The following is a 25,442-nucleotide window of genomic DNA, read 5'->3' on the forward strand; positions in this document are numbered from 1 at the left end:
ATTGGAACTCTACTTCCCTCTGTAGAAGTTCCCATATATCTCCTGGGGGAACAGGTCTTATTTCTTCCCTCAATTCTTGCACCGCCGCTACTACGGTTCTCACACTGGTTGGATCATCCTCTTTGTAGAGAACAGGCTCTCCCGTGGTCCTCAGGAACTCTGGGCCCTTCTGCCAAAGAGGGTTCTGTAGAAGTTGTTGCGTTGTTGCTCCTCTGGACAGGACATCGGCAGGATTTTGTTTACTCGGGACATAGCTGAGACTGAAATCGCAAACCTGACAAAGAAAAATAATCTCCGACACTCTGTTAGATACATATACATTCTTATTATCTTTGGCATCGGGAGATGCTACCCATGCCAACGTGACCTTACTGTCGGTCCACATGACTATCTCTTGTGGCTCTATCAGCCCTTTAAGTGTCTTAGCTAATCTGCAGCCTAACAACAATGCTAATGGTTCTAGCTTGGGGATTGTCAACTTGTTCATCCCCTTGGGAGTGATTCTCATCTTACTAGTGAGTAGTCTTACTTGATTGCAATTATCCCTAGTATATGCTATTGCACCGTATGCCTTGCTGCTGGCATTGGTGAATACATGGAGCTCTAAATTTTTCTTGCCTACCGCTCTTGGAAATGTGATGTTACTTACCGCTTTCAATTCACACAACAACTCACCCGCTTCTCTAGCTTTCTCTCTCCTTAACACGGCATCCCAGCCTACGTTATCCTCCCATAGTTGCTGGAGGAAATGTTTTCCTCGAACAAACAATGGCCTTATCAAGCCTAGAGGATCATAAATGGAAACTAACAGGGAAAGTACCCTACACTTCGTAGGTACCCATCCCTCCCCCAATTCACTGATTCTATTACTCTCTTTCATGCACAATCGATCGACGTCTCGGGCCCATCGCAGCCCAAGGACGTTTACATTCACCGGCTCACTCCACTGCTTCTCGCTATCGAAGGCTAAGTTGTTGGACGCCCACTCTTCTAAAGGCATACCAGCCCTTTCTAAGATCTTGTTGACAGATTCATGCTCCTGCCTCATGCTCTCTACATTCTCGAAAGTACTGAGATAATTATCTACGTAAAATAACTTTGCCAAATCTGGCTTACCTTCCCTTTCAAAATAACAATTCAAAACTTGTTGCAACAAAAACGGACTCGCCGTGATGCCGAACACCATGACTCTAAAGGCGAAGGTGAGCGCTCGACCTGCTACCTCACGCCACAGAAATCATGTGTATTTGGCATCACAGGGATCTAACAATACACGGTGGAAGGCCTTGCTGATTTCAGCTAGCATGGCATATTCGTTCAATCTGAACTTTATAAGCAAATGATATGCTAATTCTACTAGATTGGGGCCAGGTAAGAGGCACTCATTCAACGATTTATGACCTTTAGATTTTTCTGAGGTATTAAACACGATTCTGATGGGGGTCCTGCGGCTATCTTTCTTAATGCCAAAATGTGGCATATAATACCCTTCAATCTTGGGTTCCTTTACTTCTGATATAAAGCCTACTTCTAGATACTTATTTATCACTCCCTGATACTGATCAAAATATTCCCTGTCCTTCCTAAATTTAGTTTGCAACAATTCTAACTGCACTACAGCGTTTCGATAGTTCGTATCTGGCCTAGAATCCGACCCGAATGGTAGGCTTCTTTACGACACTTTGCGATACCTTTCGCATGGCTTCCGCTTCGCGGACAGTATATTACTCTGATGGGGAGATGCCAACTTGGTCCAAACTCCACCACTCATCTACGTCAAACTGGTTTGGTTCACTTGCAATTCTACAGACTCTGAGCGTTTTCACATGTTCGATCTTTTGGCCTTCTAACAGCCACTGCGGCACTTTCCCATATGGCGACATGCCATTATGGGTCAGGAAATGACTTTTCCCATCAACTTTCTCGATACCTATGATGAAGTAGCTAAAATAATCGGACCCTACTAAAATGTGCACATTTTTCAACTTATTGGACTTATTCTCTGGATCAACCAACAGGACTCCCTTACTTAACAGATGCTGTCTAACTCGTACATAACCAGCGTTATGTTTTGGGACGTCAACGTTCTCGTGTGCTACCAGCTTCATTCGCACTACTCTTCTTCCTATCTCTACCCTATAGCTTACGACATCATATTGTCCACTTATTTCTGCGGAGCCAAACGGAGCTATGTTCAACGCTACCTTTCCTACCACCGGTAGGCCTAATTGCCTCGCAATTTTCGCAGAGATGAAGCTTCTTTGGCTTCCCATATCAAGAAATAAGCGGACTCGCTTACTCCCTTGCTGGTGATTGATTTCGGCCATAGCCGTAGGCAAGATTGTACATGGGAGGTCCATGCTGGATATCTGTGCGATCTTTGCACTTTTGCACTGCTTGGGTTCTACTTTATCTTTAGATGGACGGGGGGCTGTTTCGTGCTGTCGAGGCGTTGCATTTACTATGGGGCGGGATGTTGTAGACTGACTACTACTATTACTTGGGGCTGAAGTGGAGGGAACTGATTGCAATTGTTTTCTCGGATTATAACCATCACAAATGGCTGTGTTGTGGTTACCACTACAATTCTTACAAGAGTTAGGGACAGGACACTTATCACTTCGGTGACCAGGATTAATACAATTAAAACATAGGCCCTTTTTTAGCAAAATGCGACGTCTGGCAGCCACGTCAGTTACTCGGCGGCATTCGTGAGGCAGGTGCTGTTCGTTACAAAAGGGACAAGAATTATTCTGAACTGGTTTCGATTTCGCTCTTACACTGACGTCTATTCTCTTGTCAGGTTCAAGTTTATCTCCTCGTTGCAATTTGGATACGTCATCCAAATCTGCTCTTCGATCCACGTGGATCGTGAAGAGCTCTCGATACGAAGCATATTCTTGCACTTCCCCTTCAAACGTGGGGAGAGGCAGCGGTTTCAATTTGGGGAGGGAAACATTTCCTGTCGGAGTGACTTTCACTTTATCAATTTGGTTATACAGAAGCGTAGAAGCTCGCATAGCTACTCCTTACGTGTGCCTGATTCGGGCATCTAAACCAGGTTCTAGTTTAACTGATTGTCTCTTATACAGCTCTCTTAGCTGTCTTTCTTCCTCTCGCAATTGCGTGACCAGATTCTGATACACAGATTCCAAGTAGGTTTCAACTAACGCACACTGCGTTTCGAATAGTAAGTCTGCTATGAGGCCCATCGATGCATCGATGTGTACAACCATAGCCACCACCATTTTGACTGACTCTTAACTCGACTTCTGAGGGGTAGGCAAACTAGGAAACAACAGAATTTTCTTTACGTTATGAAGATAGGGGCACAAAAAACTAAAGGCGTGCGTGGCCAATCGCACATCGGGACACTGAGGGCTTTAGTTGTTTCGTCTCTCCCTCTTTCTCCTATTAGGGCTACCCTAAAGATCACACCTTACTGAATTTCCTTGCAAGCTCTAGAGAGCACTTATCATCCGGTTTGAAGGACCAAATGCGAGAATTTTTCTCCGACTTATTGAAAACTAATGATTCTAGGCCCGATGGAATAGGCTGATGATAAGACCTTGAAGAGGTTTGCTTTCCAAAACAATTCAGGAGGGTTTCAATAAAATATGATCAAAAAATTTGGTTTATTACAAAAATAATCATTTAAAAACACAATAACAAGTCACGCAGAATGAAAGTTAGGTCTTCAACCTTACTACACACGCAGTTACTCGACATTGACAAGAAATTCAAATACAGGCTCTCATGACCTTAGAACACAGTAACCCTTAGGGGGTTTTCAACATGTGCTCATAAAACTCTAAGTACACGGTTGAACTAAACAAGGCGAAATTACAACATTACAATGATAATTCTAGGGTAAATGACATACCGGTGCCTGCTGACATCATTTGAGGCATAAATCAAATCCCTAATCCCAAGAATGACAAATTTACAGACAGATAAAAACGTACATAATTCACACTGACAAAGGAACCGACCTGGTATCGCGGTAGATAGGAGCCAGAGAAAGAGAGAAACGCTACAACTCCATAGACAGTGCTTACTTCGATCGGGGTTTAGGCCAGAATGGCTGGGCATCGCTCAGCATAGCTCAAAGGAAAATTACTGTCTCCCGCGCTAAGCAAAGGGTCCTTGTAAAATGTGCGGGAACTCTCACTCTATTTTATCAACAAGGGGTTTAATTGAGTTTCTTTATAGAATACAAGATAGAAAAACAATTAAAGTCTTACGTTAGATCAATGGGTAAACTCAATACTTTGGCTGAAGGCCGTAATTTGCCAGAATCTAACAAACACTCTCTTGGTCTGCCTTCCATAACCCTGCCGGCAGAGATCGGTGGGGTTATGGTTGGATGGAAGCCTGAATGTTGCATTTCCCCCTTCCATATGAACCCTCATTCCAGATGGAGGGCAGTAAGGCTGAGCCTTTACACATAGCCTCATCCATGCTTTCTCTCTCTCTTACCACTAGTATCCTGGGTCCCAACTGCCGGCAGCCGGCTGGACTGCAGACCGCTGACAGATTGTACTGTCGCCGGCTGGTATGGGTTGCCGACGGTCAGCGACCCACTGGCAGCCGGCGACCCATCGGCTACCTGCTGGCAGTTATGCTGACTTCCGGCAGCCGGTGGAACAACTGTCTGATGACATTTCTCTCGCCGCCGGCTGACGGAGACCGCCGGATGTAGGCGGCCGGCGACCGGCGACCTACAACAGCTGGCGGTCTGCCGTCCATTACCACTAGAAGACAGTACACCTTCTAACTTAAACCCAGGAACTAACATGCTGGCGTATGCCGGCAGGTACTACAGTATATGACTGTACAGTGGTCAGTATAATTGCGATATAGATCATACTGCAATCAGAAAACCACGGTATAGTTTGTACGGTAGCCCATACATTTTTTTAAGTTACACTGTGTTTCATGGGCAGCCTATTGTGAGGCCACTTGATATAAAGAAAGTGAGTTCTTTCTTTAATTTACAATAAACACTACATTCAATCCCCAATATTGAATTCCAGAAGACGGTGTTAAGTTACACCTCTATATATCCTGAAGGATGAAGATCTTCTAATAATATTTCTATCTTTAGAAATACCCCGGAATTCAATTTTGAGGGAGGGCATAGCAATTGGCTGAACAGGAAACACACGTAGGTGTCTTTCCTTCTTCCTTTCTAGCTTACCTATCCTAAGCTAAATATATACATTACATTGTATAATGAATTTTGTGAGATAATTCACCGAATACTCATCTGCCTTTATTTTCTTTACAGGAGGACCATCCCAAGCGCGGGAACCACTTCTGTGACGTCCGCAGCAAGAACTTCTGCGGCCGTGGTCTGTGCAAGACGCACGCGCTCTGCGCAGCGATGTCAAGTTCTCTGAAGTATTGGGACCCCCAGGTATGTGACGTTTGTTCCAATCTGGTTACTGAGGCTTTTGATGACCAAAAGTGTAGACTTTTTGAGTCAAGGAATGCAGCAAGAGAGAAGCTGCGTAAATGGGTCAGGGGTTTTCAGAAGAATACCACCGGGCCATACCTTCCTAATGAAAAGATGAGGGCCTGTCTTTTCCTTAGGGCATCTTTGGATGCAGTAATCCCGCAACCTCACACAGAGATCCCCCTCGTCCAGATTCCGATAGAATCTGATGTATCGGATGCCATGAAGGACATCTAGCTAGAAGACAACATGTCAGTCGTTTCAGAAAACATTGAACATAGTCTTCTTGCCAAAGATCAGGAGCAAGAGTCTGTATTGGCTCCTGAAACCGACAACGAAGGAACCGAAATAGTTTCGGTTTCATCGGCTCCAGTAGCAGAGCCCGTCTCCTCGACCTCCTCTGCCCCTCAATTGTCTGACATAAGTCAAACGTTGACTTCTATCCTTTCTATGTTCCAGGATTTAAAGAAGCAGTCAACCGAGAGAGAAGCTGCGCTACGGTCGGAGATGCGCCAACTCGTAGCTTCTCGTGTAGCTCCAAAGAAGCTAAACATTAAGGACTTTCCCCTTTCTCGGACGTCAACCCATGGAGGCATGCTGAGCACATGCCCATGTCAGGAGGTAAGATCTTCCTCTCCAACAAGCTGGGCGTAGTCCCAGTCGAAGATGTGAAATTCTGGCCCAGTAAAGGGGCCTACCCAGACTGCTACGTTCGTCTGAGGACGGGACCTCCTTCGAAAGAGGAGACAGAGTGGAAAGAGGTCATATTCCTTGACCTTCCCAAAGCTCAGGCCTTGTTTACCAGCACGTTGAAGGAGATGGCCTTCACTAGCTCCAAAGTACCGGCCCTGAGTAAGAAGCACCCATCCTTCATTGCTTCTTCTTCCCGTGCCTTCTCCTTTATAGAAAAAGTGTTTAAGGCGGCCTTAAAGGGAGTCGAGGCGGGAAAACCTTGCCCCACACTCGAAGAGTGTAGGCCATTTTCCCTTGCCCTACCATCAGACGATGCTGACTGGAAGGACGTTTTTAGTACCTTCTCAGTCGGGAAGTTGGAGGCCGACATTGCCGGACGTCAGTTCGGTGAAGACCTCCCTAAGTTGTCAGACTTTCACCTCCGTCGGGAGCAGGAAACGAAAGAAAGCCTTGCTGTCTCAATGTCTCTTCAAACCGGACTGGAGTCGATGGCAAGCATCTCCACATCCCCAGATATGTACATGGTCTTTGCCAAGGCTCACTTGGCAACAGTGACGAAGGACCTGAACAACTTCATCAAAGCCAGACGGGCTTGTAGAGAGTTCGTGTTCACCTCGGCTGCGGTGAGACACGAACCAAGGAAGTTAATATCCTTCAATATCTGGGGTAAAGACCTCTTTCCAAGTAAAGAGTAAAGTGGTCAAAGAGGTCGTCGACAAAGCTGCCACGGAGAATAGAAATCTTCTCCAGAAGTGGGGCTTGTCAACGAAGAGAAAGTCTTCTCCAGATGAGGGTCCCCAACCTAAACGAAAGACTAAGAGGCCAAGAGCGCCCTCTCACCCACCTAGACAACAAAAACTTCCCGGGGCCACGGTGTCCCAGACGGTGGCACAACCCCCCACCACGTACCAATTGGTACCCCAGCAACTAGCGACACAGTCGCCTGTCTTTACCCTGGCCTTTGAAAGGCAATCAACGACCTTTCGGCCGAAATTTAGAGGTTCCTTTCGAGGCTCCTCTAGACGCCCCTCAAGAGGTAGGGGCAACAGAGGTGGACGTGGCCAAGGAGGCAAGTCCTCCAACCAGCACTCCAAGTGAGATGCTTCCGGTAGGAGGGAGACTCTTCTCTTTCCGGGATCGCTGGACCTTCGATCCCTGGGCCCACAGCCTGATAAAAAACGGACTAGGTTGGAGCTGGAACACAACTCCACCGACTTTCCCTCAATTCTTCCAACACTCAACCCCCATTCTGGAAGAATATGTCCAAGAACTCTTAGACAAGAGAGTCATACGGAGAGTAAAGTCCGTCAAGTTCCAGGGAAGGCTGTTTTGTGTTCCAAAGAAAGACTCGGAAAAACTCAGAGTCATTCTGGACTTGTCACCACTCAACAAGTTCATAGTGAACCACAAGTTCAGGATGCTTACTCTTCAACACAAAAGGACCCTACTGCCCAAGCAGGCATACACAGTTTCCATAGACATGGCGGACGCATATTGGCATGTCCCAATCAATCAACAAATTTCCTCCTACCTAGGATTCAAGCTGCAAAAGAGACAATACGTCTTCAGAGCCATGCCCTTCGGACTAAACATAGCCCCAAGGGTATTCACAAAGCTTGCAAACGCAGTCATTTGTTAACTACGCCTAAAGGGAGTTCAGGTGATAGCCTACCTGGATGACTGGCTGGTGTGGGCAGCATCTGAAGCAGAATGCACGCAAGCCTCCAAGCAAGTGATCCACTTCCTGGAACATCTAGGATTCAAGATCAACTTGGAAAAGTCTTGACTATCTCCAGCTCAAAAGTTCCAATGGCTTGGCGTTCATTGGAACTTACAGTCACACTGCCTCTCCCTTCCATCAAAGAAGAGGAGAGAGATAGCGGGATCTGTCAAGAGACTTCTACGATCCGACCGGATATCAAGACGGCAACAAGAGAGAGTACTGGGCTCCCTCCAGTTCGCCTCAGAGACAGACCCAGTGCTGAGAGCACAATTAAAAGATGCATCAGGAGTCTGGAGAAGATACGCGTCAAACGCTCGAAGAGATCTAACAAGACCGATACCAACTCGTCTGCGATCACTTCTCAAGCCATGGTCGGAGGCCAAGCACCTAAAGAAGAAGGTACCCTTGCAATCACCTCCACCCTCGGTCACCGTTCACACGAATACCTCAAAGGAAGGATGGGGAGGCCACTCTTACCAATGGAAAGTCCAAGGAACCTGGTCCTCCCTCTTCAAGACCTTCCACATCAATATTCTGGAAGCCATGGCAGTTTTCCTATCACTGAAGAAACTGACGCTTCGCTGCTCGATCCACATCTGACTGGTCCTGAACAGCGAAGTGATAATGAGATGTCTAAACCGGCAAGGTTCGAGATCACCCCAAATCAACCATGTGATGTTGGCCATCTTCCGCCTGGCGGAAAAGAAGAGATGGCACTTATCAGCAGTTCACCTTCAAGGGTTCCGCAACGTGACGTCGGACGCTCTATCCAGGCTCACCCCGATAGTCAGAATGGTCCCTAGACGCAAGATCATTCTCCTTCATCTTACGCAAAGTCCCAGGACTGCAGATAGACCTCTTCACAACGAGCGACAACAAGAAGCTACCCCGGTGCGTAGCCCTGTATGAGGATCCTCTAGCGGAAGCAGTAGACGCGATGTCCCTAGATTGGAACAGATGGTCCAGGATTTACCTGCTCCCTCCAACCAACCTCCTGCTGAAGGTCCTCAACAAACTGAGATCCTTTCAGGGAACAGCAGCGATAGTGGCTCACAAGTGGCCCAACAGCATCTGGTTCCCTCTGATAACGGAACTGCAACTGAAGCTGGTCCCGTTGCCGGATCCAGTTCTGACTCAACAAGTGCAGAAGTCAACTGTCTCCGCTTCATCACAGAAAACCGGAAACTTTCATCTCCTGATTTTCTCTCCTTAGCAGTCAAGAAAAGGTTCGGGATTTCGAAGGACAGTATAAACTTTATAGAAGAATATAAGTCGAAATCTACTAGAACACAATACGAGTCTTCCTGGAAGAAATGGGTTGCCTTTGTCAAGGCAAAGAAACCAAAAGAAATCTTTATTCATCTCCATGAATAAGGTTTAGCAGCCAACACGTCTCTACGTGTAAATCTGACTTGACTAGACCCTTGCTATAGGCCTTCCAGGTGGACTTCTCTAACAAAATCTTCAATAAGATTCCTAAGGCCTGCGCTCGGCTTAGGCCCGCAGTACCTCCGAGGCCCATTTCTTGGTCCTTGGATAAGGTTCTTCATTTAGCCTCAACCCTGAACAATGAAGACTGCTCTTTAAAGGATTTGACCCAAAAAGTTATATTCTTATTTGCACTAGCCTCAGTAGCCAGAGTTAGTGAAATAGTGGCCCTTTCGCAGGATGAGGGCCACATTCAGTTCACAGAGTGTTGAGAACTGAATCTCTTTCCTGACCCAACGTTTCTTGCTAAGAATGAGCTGCCCACCAAAAGGTCTATCTTCGTAGAATTTCAGACTTAAGGGAAGGACAGCTTTTTAGGGGAGAAACCTCAGGTTCGACATTGTCTTTGAAACAATTAAGGGCAAAGATCACCTATTTCATTCGCAGAGCAGATCCAGACAGCACACCCGCAGGTCATGATCCGAGAAAAAATTTTTCGTCTTTGAACTTCTTTCAAAATATGAATTTTGAAAGTCTTCGCTCGTATACTGGATGGAAGTCATCCAGAGTTTTCTTCAAACATTACGCGAAGCAAGTGTAAGAGATCAAGCACTTTGTGGTGGCAGCAGGTAGTGTACTAAAACCTGCCGCTTGAATACTGCGAGGAACAGTGCACTAATTGGGACTTTTAGTGAAGGGTGTACATGATCCCTCCCTACGGAGTGACATGTTTAGTGAAGTATCACTGTAGTGACACTATGGACTGGTCTAAGTATAAAGGTGAAAGAAGCATAAAAGACTTACACATGTGCCAGGCGTATAACTACACAAGTGTTTATAAACTGTAACGACAGAAATAAGGAAACATGAAATATTACAATATTTCCTTTTAAAGTGGCTTCACGTTTCTTTTCAGGTGAAATAAGTATTTCTGTTATTACCATTTTAATTATGCTTTCCACTATATCTCCAATTTTCGTTTTATATTATATTATAAAATGCACTTTAACCTTATTATCTATTGTCTATCAATAAATACATATCTGAATTTTGCGTCCCTTTTTGCCCCAAAAATTCTAAATAAATAAAGGTGCCAGAGCAATTCATTTTATCCTCTTATCTTGAAAATATATCCTGAACAGATACAATATCTGTTCTAGAGCTAGCAAACCTCATAATTATGTGTTTTTATCAGGTATCAGTCCCTGGTCACGACTGATTTCATATACCTCATTGTATTACTGACTTATACAACTTTCCTACATAGATGAAAACCTGTCTACCTTGCTTACAACACACCAAGTAGACCGGGGGAGGTGTCAGTAGTCAATACATACATTTGTTCCTTTCAGAATAAAAATTCTGTTTTACAAAGTATATGATGAGACCGATATACCTGTTTGTTGGCTAGATTGTTCATATGAACTTACAATCCTCGAGTTTTTCCTAGAGTCTACCATGACTCTTCCCTATAGGGGGCAGGAAGCACTGACATAGTCCATGATAAGCTGAAGTGGTGTATGACAGTAACACCATGTGTCTCTAGGTCTAGATGACCAAGGAAAATTTATCTTGCCGTTATTGGCACTATTGGGAAATACACAGGTACATTAATGCTCTGGTAAACTTCCATCAGGACGACATGGCCTGAGCCCAAAAACGGTTTTTGAGCGAAGCGAAAAATCTATTTTTGGGTGAGGTAGCCATGTCGTCCTGATGGGCCCTCCTTCCTTTTATAAAGGCTGAATGAATCCCTCCCAAAAGTACTGTATCTGTAGAACCTCGCTAACGCTACAAGGAATAACAAGATGGCGCCCGGACGTGACATCATACAGGTACTCAACAGTAGACGATAGAGTGTGCCTTAATAACGGCTCTCCTCCAATTCTTGCCACTTTCCACTCTCGAAGCGTAAACGCTCTTACGGGTGTAGATAGCTATGTGGCGTGTCAAGAATACGTCCTCTGATATTATGCGAAATCCCTAAAGGCGAAAGCCAGGGATATTTACGCCAGGAGTTAGAATTCTGGATACCTTAAGTAAAATTCTCTGGGATATATCACTGTAGTTAAATATAACCTAGGAAGCTACTACAAAGGAACTTCCATCAGGACGACATGGCTACTCACCCAAAAATAGATTTTTCGCTTCGCTCAAAATCCGTTATTTAGTCAGTAGAGCGACATTCCCGGTATTTAGCTATAAATTTTAGCTATTTAGGCAAATTATACTAGTGAAGATATTGCATACAAATTTATTTTATTCCTCTTCCGATATGTGACTTTACTTTTCGTATACGCCGGGGACCCCGGTGGTACCAACTTTGGCTGCAGTCCCCACCGGAGTTAGGCTAGCCTAACTCGTTATGTATATATTAGTAAAGTAATTACCCATGTTTAACCTCAACATATCGTTCCTTATTAATTCGGATGGGGACATATATCCCCTAGAATTTATGGATAAGGTTCGATATATTCTCTTTTAGAGAAAATAGGCTAAACCCTTCCTCCCTCCCTGAGCCGCCGCCATTACAGGCGGCAACCCCTATCTTTAGTCATCGCCGTTAAGTAGTAAACCCCGGCTTGACTTAGATAGCTTTACACCGTCTGTCTTCTTTGTCGCCGAGTATCCCGGCTTTGAAGTAAGATGGTAGCTCAGTGTGTGCTGTCTTGCAGCCGACAATGTAGCCGACCGGGGAATCTTCGTTCCTCTGCCGCCCAAGACGTCATCGGCACAGGAAGCCATGCTTCCTTAGTTCACGGCCGAAAGTAGGCGGCATACCTGCCGCCGCCTTTCTTCCCTCTGAACTATAAGACCCTTCCCCCCCCCCCTCTGTCCTTTAGTGTCGGCCTAGCCGTCACAACATTCTTTCGCCGGTATTCTGCTGGTTTGACTGCGTTGCCGGCCGGGACCCTAGCAGCGGCGGTTAGGTTGCTGCCTCGGCCACTTCCTCCTTATGTCCTTCCTTCACCGGAGGTGAATGCCCCGGGGGGAAAGACTGAGCCGTCCCTGACGGCTGCCGGTGGGAAACCCAACATACTGTTGAGAATACTTCAGTCCTCTCTTGGCCTGCCATCCACGAACCTTGCAACCGGCAGTACAGCCGGTGGCAAAAATTGTGGATGGATGGAAGCTAGAATCAGATGGATTCCTCCCCTTCCATTAAAACTCTCATTCTGGCAAAGAGACAGTAGGCGGCAGTAGTCCTCCTACACTTCCAGTTATTGTGCTAAACCATAATAATAGGAAACCCTCCTTTCCTTCCTTTCTCTCTCTCTGTCAGTTAGTACCGCCAGGCACTAGCCTAACCCCGGTAGTATACCGGTAAAACTACAGTATACAACAATACAGTAGTACAAGTATTTCTACCATACTCTGTGTATCATATCACAGTCTATTGTTGGGACCGCATAACATGTTGAGGTTGAGTAATTCCTCATCACCCAGATGAATCCTTTGATCATTGGGACACATATAAAACAACGTTCAGAATTAATATACTACAGGTGGAGAAGTTAGTATAAATATTTACTAACTCTGGCTCTACGTACGGGAGTCGTTCCGCCCTGTATTCTCCCCTATAGGGAATTTAAATATTAATATTGATAGAGGTTTCAGCGATTGCCTGTGAGAGGAAACACAGATATGTGTCTTTCCTATTTCCTTTCTAGCTTACTATCCTAAGCTATTAAATATAATAGTAAGTATTACTATTAAAAATATGCATTTATATCAATGATATAAACAACTGTATACTCATTTCACCTTTTTTCTCCTTTACAGGAGGAGCCAATGGTGACGTGTAAAGTTGTGTTCTGCAACCACAAGAGTAAGGACTCTTGTGGGCATACGATGTACAGGTCTGCATCGTATCTGGATCCCTGAGGTACTGGGACCCGAAGGGTTGCTCCAACTGCTCGGCCTTGCTGACCAACGGCTTTGGAGAAGATATCCCTGCCACCACAGAGGCAAGGAATACAGCAAGGGAAACCCTTCGTAGGTGGGTAAGAAGGTTCCAAAAGAACTCTCCGGGACCTTACCTACCTAACGAATCTCTTAGGTGCCTTCTTTTCCCTAAGGCTCAATCCAGTGCGGTAGTGCCCCAAGAACAGGTCCAGCCTCCCTTCATTCAACTGAAGATTGACGCAGACATTAATAAGACACTTGAAGGCATGGACATCCACCAAGAACGGATGTCGGAGGTGTCTACCGACACCGAACAGGACCTACTGCAAGAAGGCCCTGAAGAAGACGTGGTTCAGTCACCGACAGAGGAAGAAGGATCCGTTTCGACGGTGACTGAGGACCTCCAGTTCACCATGACGGCATATCAACCGATGGCATCAACCTATTCATCCCCAACTCCCCAACCGACTACACAGGTCGACAGGAGCGAGGCGCTCCTAGCATCGATCCAGCAGATGTTGGCAGTGTTCCGGAAGAAACAAGAAGAGATGAAGCAAGACATTAAGCAGACGAAGAGAGAGGTACAAGAAGGGAAACGCCCCGGCGCTTCCATGGGCTCTACTAAGCCCCTTTAAGTATCTGACTTCCCTCACTGCTCCGAAACTAACCCCTGGAGGTATACGGAGCACATGCGCATGATGAATGGGAATCTTTACATCTCCGAGAAGTTGGGGGCCAAATCCCTTCAAGATCTTGAATTCTGGCCTAGCTTTTCAGCGTACTCTGATTGTTACGTGAGACTACGAGATGAACCTGCATCTCGCGAGGAGACGGTACCGAAGGAAGTCATTGTCTTCGAACATGACAAGGCACAAGCCATCCTTACCAAGACCCTGAAAGGAGCCAGATATACCAACTCCAAAGTCTCAGCTCAGCATTGAGCACGAGGCATTCAACCTTCATTGCTCCTTCCTCCAGAGCTTTCCCCTTTTCGGTGAAAGCCCTCGACTGTGTCATGAAAGCAGTCGAAGAGGGAAAACCCTGCCCAATTCTAGAGGAATGCAAACCATTATCTCTAGCTATGCCCACCTGTGAGAAGTGGAAAGAGGTACATCTAACCTTCTCCATCTCGAAGTTGGATCCGGAGATAGCAGGTCAGCAGTTCAATGAGAACCTTCCAAAGTTGCCAGATCATCTTTTGAGAAGGGAACAGGAGGCAAAAGAAAGACTTGCCGCCTCCTTGTCTCATCAGAACTGCTTGGAAATGTGTGCAGACCTAACTAACGCCCCAGATATGTACATGGTCTTAGCCAAGTCTCACATGGGTACCCTTGTGAAGGACTTATATGCCTTTGTCAGGTCAAGGAGGACCTGTAGAGAACATGTGTTCGCCGCAGCAACGGTGAAACATGAACCCAGAAAGCTGATCTCATCATGCATCTGGGGCAAAGACCTTTTCCCACAAGATGTGGTCCAAGAAGTCATTGCCAAAGCCGCCACGGAGAATAGGAACCTTCTCCAAAAGTGGGGCATGTCTTCAAAGAGGAAATCTTCCTCAGACAGTGGTCCCCAGCCTAAGAACCAAAAGGCAAGAAGACCACGTAGACCTGCACAACTTCCGGCCATGACCATGGCCATGGTACCTCAAATGGTAGCCCAGCCACAAACCACCTTCCAGATGGTCGCTCAGCAGCTGGTGGCCCAGTCACCTGTGTTTAACCCAGGTTTTGAAAGGCACATGACCACCTTTCGGCCCTACAAAGGTAAAGGTCCAAAAAGAGGTTCCTCTGGAAACCCTCCAAGGGTAGAGGAGGACGCGGTCACGGAAACAAGTCCTCAGGAACCTCTAAGCAATGAGAGGTTCCAGGTAGGAGGCAGACTCTTCCACTTTCGAGATCATTGGTCCTTCGATCCCTGGGCCCACAGCTTAATCACGAATGGACTCGGTTGGAAATGGACCAAAATTCCACCCCCTTTTCCAGAATTCTTCCAACTTTCCACCTCTTTGTTGGAAAAATATACCTCAGAACTCTTGAACAAGAAGGTAATAAGAAAAGCGAAGTCCATTAAATTCCAGGGAAGGCTGTTCTGTGTTCCCAAGAAAGACTCGGACAAACTCAGAGTCATTCTAGACTTGTCTCCACTCAACAAGTTCATCGAGAACAACAAGTTCCGGATGCTTACCTTGCAACACATAAGGACCCTTCTACCCAAAGGGGCGTACACAGTCTCAATAAACCTGGCAGATGCTTACTGACACCTACCAGTCAGTCGCCCCCTCTCAGGGCTAGAGTTAGTGAAATAGTGGCCCTATCCAGAAATGAAGGCCATATTCAGTTCCTAGACACAGGAGAACTGAATATCTTCCCTGATCCTGCCTTTCTCGCCAAAAACGAGCTGCCCACCAAAAGGTGGGGTCCCTGGAGAATCTGCCCACTGAAGGAAGATGTCTCTCTCTGCCCATTAGAGTGTCTCAAGGTCTATCTTCGAAGAACTTCAGACTTCAAGGAGGGACTGCTCTTCCGAGGCGAAACCTCAGGATCGAACTTATCCCTAAGACAACTGGAGTGAAACTCACCTACTTTATTCACAGAGCGGATCCTGACAGCACACCCGCAGGTCACGATCCAAGGAAAGTTGCTTCCTCGTTGAATTTCTTGCAACACATGGACTTTGAGAGGCTCCGCTCATATACGGGGTGGAAATCATCCAGAGTCTTCTATATACATTATGCGAAGCAAGTGCACGAGATAAAACACTTTGTGGGGCTGGCAGGTAGTGTCATAAAACCTGTTATCTAGTGCTGCGATGAACATTGGACTGTTTTGGGACTCACCAGTGCATCAGGTGAATAGGTATTAATACCTTCTAGTGAAAATCACTATGGTGATTAATAGACTGTTCTATACAGGTGCAGAATCTAACCAATAACACCAGTGCCATGTGAACATTTGAACACAATGTTGATGCATATCCAACATCTGAGTGAAACTAGACATGTTTAGCTTTACATTCATTTGAGTGGCCTTAAATAAGGAATTCATATCTGTATATTCTTGACTTACAGGTCAGAAATATATATAACCATGATGTTTATCCATGCAAGGTTAGACTTCTACTTTGTGATGTGTACATTTATGATTTATTTTGCTTATGAAAATCAATTGAAAAATGTATCTGCGTCTTTTTTTAACCCTCAGTTAATGAAATAAAAGAACCCAGAGTTTTATTCTATTCCTTTAGATAGAACCTTGAATATACTAATGTCCAAGGCACGAAAAGGTAACCTCTAAAAAGTTTCCCTTTCGTTTTTACGGATATACAAACTTTGAATCCTTATGGTCGAAGTCTACACTTTCCCTGCAGGGGCCAGGAAGCCCTAAGTTGGTTCCAAGCTTGGTGGGTATGACAAATAACGGTGTGGCGGGATGTTGCAAAAACAACCCCCCCGCCCTTGATCACACTAACTAACAAATGTCTCCTCTGCACAAACTTTCCCCTTACGTTATCATAAACTGGACTCTTAGACAAAAAGGACATAAAAACAAACCATAACCTTAAAACTATATTTTTTAAAACTAAAATACTTCTCACAAACCATCCACAACCAAAATAATCACTTGAAACTAATTATGAACTTAAACACTAAATATAAAAAAACGTAATACTATTCAAAGAAACCAACCAAAAAAAAAAAAACTCCTAACAAAACTTAAACTTAAATTAACCACAACCTTATCTTCAAATCACAAAAACATATATATTGCGTGTGTTCACTAACACTCTGCAAGATAAGTAAAAAAAAAAACACTTTATTAATCATTCACTAAGCAACTAACTGTCTTTATTGGCACAACACCACTATATGAAACCAGAAGACAGTCTTAATTTGTCATAACGGCCTTAACTCCTCGGGGTCATGGGTGTCATCGTCATCATCACCATCATCATCATACGAAATCTTAATTGTAATAAACAGGCCAGGTCATGAACGGTTGGTCAATCCACTAGAGCATTCTAAACACAATCAAGTTCCTTAAACAAGCCAGGTCATCAACAGTCAATTTCACATTCAAGTTAACTCTCTCCAAAGGAATAAGTACTCTAAGGAGGAATTACGGCCTGCAAAAATAAAAAAGAAAAACGCTTACGAACACTCCTAGCTAACTAAACTATCGCACTATAATCAAAGATAAATAATAAACTGTTCCTATCATTCACAATCACGACAAGCAAATATGAACAAAACTGTACTAACTGTTGAAATATATAATCACTTCCACACTGGTAAAAATATATAATAATAATAATCCAGCATTCAAAGAACACAGTACTGACGCTTGCTGCAGTCAAATCAAAATGCCATTCACCCAAGATGTCCACCACTGTCGTAACCTAACTAAAAACAAACAAACAATCTCATTTATACCAACAGTCTTTCTCACAACAAACAATCGATACACTAACTACCTCTCTCTCTCTCTCTCTCTCTCTCTCTCTCTCTCTCTCTCTCTCTCTCTCTCTCTCTCTCAGGATTTGGCAAACTAAAAATAAATAAAAATAAAACAAAAATTAATCCTTCACAATGGTAATGTCATATACAGGTCTAGTAGACCATATAAGGAACTAATTCAAAGTAAAGGCACTTATACAAACCCACAGGTTCCATCAGGACGACATGGCCGAGCCCAAAAAACGGATTTTTGTGAAGAATTTTCTTCACTACTCTTCTTCACAGTTTATACGTAGATTTTGTTATTGTTTGTGACGTCACGGCAAGGAAAAATGTGAGTGATGATTCATCTATAAGCCAGGGTCTCAACATTAATACTTTTGTGTTCATTTTGTATTCATTGTTTTATCTTATGTATTTAGGTACTTTAAATCTCTTAAATACAACTCAAGTCTGCTAGTCTAGGAGGTATGGTTGTTTTTTGTTTTGTATGCCATATGTTAAGAGTTAGAATTTTCTTTGTCCCCTGGAGTTGCAAGATTTCTCCTTGTATTCTAAATAAGTGTATTGCTTAAAACTCACGGGTCACAAGTATTTCAAGCCTGTCCTAAATGAGACTTGGCACCTCAAGACCACTAGCCTACGCATTGAGATGCGCTTTTTTTTGGGAAGGAAGGCGGATGCGGCTGACATGAGCTCGGCCTCACAAAGTTACAGGCCACGGTACTAAGCGGAACTGCCAAGCCAGGCCCCAGGGTCAACCTCGTGCCCCCACTCTCCACCATTAGCCTGTCCCCTTGCACAATAACGGACCCAGAGTCTACAGAGGGCGAGGTCAAGCAGATAAATTGAGTATTAGTGAAAAGCAGCTAATTCCACAGAAACGTCTGTTCCAGTCTGGGGGCTAACTGGAAGGGGCCATTGACTCCGCTAAATAAGTGCTGTAGGCCTAGTGAAGCAAAACTTTATACCGCCACTTTCAGGACATGGGCGCCCACAACATATAAAATCTTGTGAATTCAATTAATGGTCATTCCCCCTTTAGATAAGCTACTTGTCTTATAAGTTAAGTTTAGGTGACATTCAGGCATTACATCTTTCGGGCTGCGTGCATGGAAATTAATGTACTTTTACCTTTTGGTCTGTTGGTAACTGCTTGAGGTCACTGACCACATGTTGGGACCTCACAGCAGCCTACCGCACAAGTTGTTTATCAGAAGATTTTGATTTTATTTATTCCAATTGAGGGTTAATCCCACGAGTTAATTCCGTTTAATATTTTCAATATTTTGTGTTGTAAACTGATTCTCTTTTCACTTATTCATTTTGCCATGTAAATAAATCATAATTGAGTTACTGATGCTCTTTTCAATATTTAATTTTGCTATGTGAATAAATCATTAATGAGTTACTCCCATTCTTTTTTGCTATAATGAATTATTTGGAATAGATTACAAACTTTGGTATCTTTAACCCCATTATATGAATTTTACCAATTTATACTATAGGACGGGTCAGAAGCACTCGAGATGTTGAGAGTAACCCATTGTAGATATAGGTAAGTTGGTATCAGCGAGTGTACACTCTTTAACTTAGAGCTTTGAAGGTAAAGATCCCCATTTAACTTTACTTTATACTTTTATACTCCACTGCTCCCATTTCTTTATTGTCTCTAATTGCATTAACATAAGATCCCTGTCCAGCATCTCACTGGGGTCACTAGGATGGAGCCGAAACAGAGCCTAAGAGAGATGATGACTATAGGCCTGACAAAGCTAGAGTAGGCCATAAATTACTTTTATTTTCACGTGTGGAGTTCTCCAGCCTCTGGACTGTAAAATTTCCCCCTTTAGTATTTAAGAGTGATGGTTAGGGAACTGTGTCAATAAAGTTATTAGCAGGGTGTTTGTGCCCCGAGTGTAAGTGCTCATTATCCTCCCCTGATGATCTTTGTGTAACTGACGTAAGGAGACTTTCCTGGACTAAGTTCCCACTCAAACACTTAATAAAAATAAATTCTCCATAATTTTGAGCAAAGAAAAAATCTATTTTTGGGTGAGATAGCCATGTCGTCCTGATGGACCCACCCTTCTTTCTTAAATGACCCCACCCGAAACTACTCTATCTGCGGCTATTCCAGCTTAAATGCAAATTAGGAATGATGGCTCATAGTAGTACAGAGAGGAAGTCCACTGGATAACTTGATAACGGCTCCCCTTTCGTTTGCCACTCTTCCCCCTCAAAGAGTTAAATCTATTTGGGGTGAAGATTGCTATGTGTCGTATCTAAAAATACGTCCCCTGATTTTATGCGATATCCTTAAAGTTATATTAAGGATACTCCCGCCAGGAGTTAGAATTCTGGAGACCTATGGTTAATTCTCTGGGAGTATCACTGTAGCAAATATCCCTTAGAAAACTACCTAAAGGAACCTTCCATCAAGACGACATGGCTATCTCACCCAAAAATAGATTTTTCACTTTGCTCAAAATCCGTTATATATATATATATATATATATATATATATATATATATATATATATATATATATATATATATATAGCTGATCTAGTGTAGAGTAAATACAGTAGTTTATTAATGATTTTATTTATATTTTATTTTTGCATTGAATAGATGAGTAAGCAGCCCATAAGATGAGTTCCTCTTGTGTAGATTTAATTTTATTATGTAAATTACGTAAGACTTTCATCGTTAATTTCATTGTATTCTTCATTTAAGTCAGAATATGTAAATTTACGTTACTTTTAGGAATTAACATTCTATTTCATGTATTTTGGTACAAAGTCTTATGTAACTGTTTGAGAGTGTTATGTGACCATACGAGATAGGGACAAGGGCTATGTAATGTTCTTTTATATATTTATGAGGTATTACGTCATGTTTAAGAGAAAATACGCAATTTCTTTATGCCATATGCTTTAAAAGATTCCGGAGTAACTTTATTTTATTTCTAGGACAAAGGTGGGCGGAGCTAGCTAGGAGAGTCGTCCAGCAGATGTGTTGGTATGCATCTGAGAGTTGCCTGAAAACACTGGGTTCATCTCTTGACATTTTTATTTAGTTGATAACTCTGCCGTCGGTGTTAGGCCACCCCCCCCCCCTCACCAACGCCTCCAGAGCGATTGGAACATTCTGGAAATAGCTAAGTTTCATATGAAGGCAACCCCAGGGTTGCATAGATCAGATAGAGAATCCCAGCCTTAAGTCGTAGCCATCTCCCACCATTCCCTTTCTCTCATACGCAGTGTTCACTGAAATATCGTAGTTTTGGTGTGACAGGTTTTTGTAAACGTTGTGAGTACTTATAAATATTCTCTTAGAGTTTTTGTAAATGGCCCTGAAGTAAGGTGAAAAGGTATTTGCATTGTGATCTGGTTATGTATTTTCATTAAGTAACAAAGTTAAATATTGTATTCAGATTTAATTTCAAGTGAAACAAGTGATTGTATAATTTTCATAAGTATTTCTTTTATCTTAGTCTAAGGTTTATTCAGATTTAATATTTCAAGTCAAGTGACTATATAATATTTAGATTGTAACATTTTTATCTCCAGCTTATTTTATCTCTCAGTACCTATTCAGGTCTGCTAATTTTAAGATGTATGCCCATTGCACCAGCCCATTGCTAATTGCTCATTTAAATGATTAATTTTTAGTAAGCCAGAATAGGTAGGATTATTATGTATGTATATTCCCTTAAAGCTGCAAGATTTCTCTTTGTATTTTGTACAAAATCCTGCCTCCTATTCACTCGTTACAACAATACATTGCCCTGCCCTAAAGTCCCAATATGGCAACTCAGCTGTGTTATTTTACGCGTCACGGCCCTCACCTGTTTTGAAAGGTGAAGACAGGTGAATCCACATGGCCTAAGTGTCGCGCCATTCGTACAAGAGCCGTAGTTGTAACCGGCTGACCGACCTGGTTAGTCAATCTGTGCATATCTGGCTTATCCCCCACTCGACTCCCACCAAACAAAGGACAGAGAAAAGTAGTGCTTGGATCCTGTTGGCTGGAGAGAGGGAAGAAGACGATCCTAAGAACTGTGCTAGAGATACCCAATCAACCAAAAAGTGAGGATTCTAGGGGCGGGCCAGTTAAGGGTGCAACTATCCACTTAACGGCGAATTACCAGCAACAAGCTGTAACAGCCATTCAAGGATGAGGGCAGTTTTTCAAGTAAGGAATGCAGGTGAAACCACGTAGCCACATTGTTTTCCCCCTTTAGGCTAGATTAGTTTTTCGTTTAACTTGATTTATTTTAACTGGCTTTTTACATATTTTGGACTGAGTGCATGGGATTTTGTGTAAAACTTTTGTGTATAACTTTTGCTTTAAAGACTGGTACAGCCTCGGGTCAAACGACCACTTGTCCGATCCCAGTTTAATAATTTATCATTGCAAGAGACCTCGTGCCGTGCATATTTTGATTGCCTTTTGATTTTACTAAGTTGCATATCTTTTATTTCCTTTTTTTTTTTTTTTTGTTTGAACCTTTTTTGCTTGATGTTAAGATGTTCAATTTTTCAATGCAAATTTTGTGTAATAAAGTAACAATATTAGGTTAATTACCATTTCGTATTACTACTCCCTTTTTTGATTGATTATATCTAACATGAATATTTAATATCAAGACAGTATACCTGATATATTGAAAGGGGTAAGTCTGAATACTTCAAGAGTAATGGTGTGTTAGCGAGTGACTTGGTATTGAATCTATATGCTTCGAAGGTAAAGATCCTTATCTTTAACTTGTTCTTTACAAAAATACATCACTGCTCCCTTGATTGACTTTGTCTATGTTAACGAAAATGCCTGTCCAGCATCTCACTGGGGTCCCTGGGATGGAGCCGAAACAGACGAAATGGACGATATAGTTGTCAGTGGTGAAAATACAGATGAGCATGATAAGAGACTCAAGAGAGTTTTAAAGGTGTTGCAATCTTATAATGTACAGATAAATAAGAGTAAAACAGTTTTAAATATGGAATGTATTGAATATTTAGGTTACTGTATGTAGTATCATGTAGTCCCATGAAGCGTATGAATAAATGGCAGTCTCTACCTAGCACCCAAGCCATCAAGTCCTGTCTTTTAATCACTGCAACCTCTTGCATATTATATCATGGTGGCAGCGTGGTAACGCACCCCACGCCATTCCATCAACAAACCCGGACCTTAGAGACACTTTACATACCTCTCCTGTCCGTAATAACTGAGAAGAGGACTCATAATCAGCCAGAGTTTATTACCAGCGGCTGCAGATGACGCCATTTTCACCCAACAGCAACCAGACAAAGACTGTCATACCGGCCCAGATAACAACCATACATAACTTATATCGTCAGGATATGGCATAGAATGGACATTAGTGCACCGTGATTACAGTGAGAATAGTGAAGAAAGTTGTGAATAGATTACTTACAAGTATTTTGGCCATTGTTATCTGCGCACTACTTCACAAAATGAGCCAAACAAAGACGTACATTCAGCAGTGTAAACAAAACTGAAAACCGTGCCGACTACCAGTGACAAATTTTTGTAGTGATTTCAAAACTCTTATTATATGTCTCTCTTTGTGAACTGTAAACTGTGTTATTAATCCAATCACTATCTATCTATTGTGTAACACCCTCTCGAAACCAAATCCAATCATGGCCCAGCCTAAATGCCCAAGTATGGACTGGGCTCACCAGCCCCTGGCCGAATCGTTTCGTGCATTCAAGGCACGCATGAACTTATACCTCGAAGACCAGGAAGTCACAGACCCGGGCAAGCAAGCAACTAAAATTAAAATTGCCCTCGGCGATGAGGGCAAGAGGCGTATCTTGGCGAGCGGCCTCACTGAACAGGAGCAACGTGAGCCGCATAACATATGGAGGCTTATTGAAAGTGAGGTTGATGCAACGGTCAAAATAAATTTCCGAGTTCACCGCCTCGAATTTGCAAATACCAAACAGAAACCTGCTGAAACAATCAGTCAATTCCTGGCCAGACTCCGTGAAAAAGCGACAAAGTGCGAGTTTGAAGACGGAGAACTCAACGAACGACTTATCGAAATGACCATACTACGGACACAATTCGAAGAATTTCGGAAAGAACTCCTAACTAAACCGAAGGGCTATGCTGTGAGCAACGTTCTAGAGAGAGGTCGGGAATACGAGGCCATTGCGGCCTCCACGGCATCATTACGCCCCATACAGATGAGCTCTGAGAACACAAGTACAAGCCATACCAACGTGGATGCAATTCGAAGGGAAAGCAACGAGCCACGGAACAAATTACAAACCACGGGCAACCCCTGCTGGAACTGTGGGCTTAGCCATCCCATAAGGTCATGCCCTGCTTACAATGACAGATGCAGTGGTTGTGGCATCAAGGGCCACTGGAAAAAGATGTGCCGCAAAACTGATGGAGGCAGAACAATGCCAGGAGACAACACGCAGCAGACACAACGTCAGAGCAAGACAAGAGGGTGCTCCTACCGACAGCCGAATCGGGCTCCTAACCACAGGCAACACGAAGTCATGGTTAATGAAAACCCTAATCTTGATGAAGAAACAGATTATATGTCAAACTTCGACATGATAACGATATCCGACATAGGAGTGGCACCAAAACGAGAAGCATTCTCAAAGCTCATGGTCAAGCATGAAAACCCCCCAGCCTATGGGCCCCTGAAACTCAAAATCGACACGGGTTCCGGTGGCAATACGCTGCCCTTGCAGACATACAAGCAAATGTTTGGTGATGCACCCACCAGCCTCGTACTATCCCCAGAACCGTCAGTAAGACTAACATCATACAGTGGCGACAATATTCCCTGCCTAGGGTCACTAATGCTCAGCGTCCGCAAACTCAGCAACCCAGCATTCTCGCAAGAAAAGTTCTTCGTGGTCGATGTGTCTGGTCCAGCCATACTTGGCCTTCCCTCATGCCAAAAACTCGGTATTGTAGATATCAATGTCAACGACGTTACTGGAATACCTGAGCAACCAAGCCAACAAGGCCCTATTAGGTCAGTCGAACAACTAAAAGCGCAATTCCCAGCACAGTTTGACTGTATCGGCAAACTAAAAGAGCCCGCGATGCTCCACCTCAAGGATGACGCGATACCTTTCTGTGATCCGCCCCGTAAGGTGAGTATCCACCTGAAGCCCCGCATCAAGTCCGAACTTGACACTATGGAGAAAGAGGGGGTTATCAGACGCGTAACGGAACACACAGACTGGTGTAGCAGCCTTGTGTATGTCACAAAACCCGATGGAAGCCTACGGATCTGCCTGGACCCCAAGCGGCTCAACCAAAACCTCAAAAGATGTCCCCACAAGATTCCCACTCTAGAAGAGATCAACCCGGTATTCTCCAAAGCGAAAGTGTTCTCCAAGCTAGACGCCAAAGCAGGCTACTGGAGTATACCACTACATGAGGACTCACAACTACTGACAACGTTCCGAACACCACACGGCCGGTATTGTTGGACAAGGCTACCATTCGGGCTGAATGTAAGCCAGGACATATTTCAAGCCAGGATGGACTCCATCATCGAGAATCTCCCAGGTGTTGTTGGCATCGTTGATGACGTGGCAATATGTGGGAAAGACCAGTCGGAACACGAAAAAAAACCTGATGGGGTTCATGCAGCGTGCAGCCCAACACGGACTCAGCCTAAACTCGAAGAAATGCTCCATTTCAAAACCAGAAATCGAGTTTTTCAGAACACGCTATACCAGCAAGGGCATGATGCCAGACCCGTCAAA

At 43.8% G+C, this 25,442-nt stretch overlaps 1 protein-coding gene across 1 annotated transcript; it reads right to left on the reverse strand.

Annotated features, from left to right (window-relative positions):
• Nucleotides 1-1,724: 1,724 nt before the first annotated feature.
• Nucleotides 1,725-3,020, reverse strand: LOC137615866 (uncharacterized). The gene has a single exon (XM_068345555.1). It carries the CDS (start codon nucleotides 3,018-3,020, stop codon nucleotides 1,725-1,727), a length of 1,296 nt encoding a protein of 431 aa, XP_068201656.1.
• Nucleotides 3,021-25,442: the final 22,422 nt, after the last annotated feature.

Source organism: Palaemon carinicauda, chromosome 22 (genome assembly GCF_036898095.1).
Source record: "Palaemon carinicauda isolate YSFRI2023 chromosome 22, ASM3689809v2, whole genome shotgun sequence".
In the NCBI taxonomy this organism is placed as follows: Eukaryota; Metazoa; Arthropoda; class Malacostraca; order Decapoda; family Palaemonidae; genus Palaemon; species Palaemon carinicauda.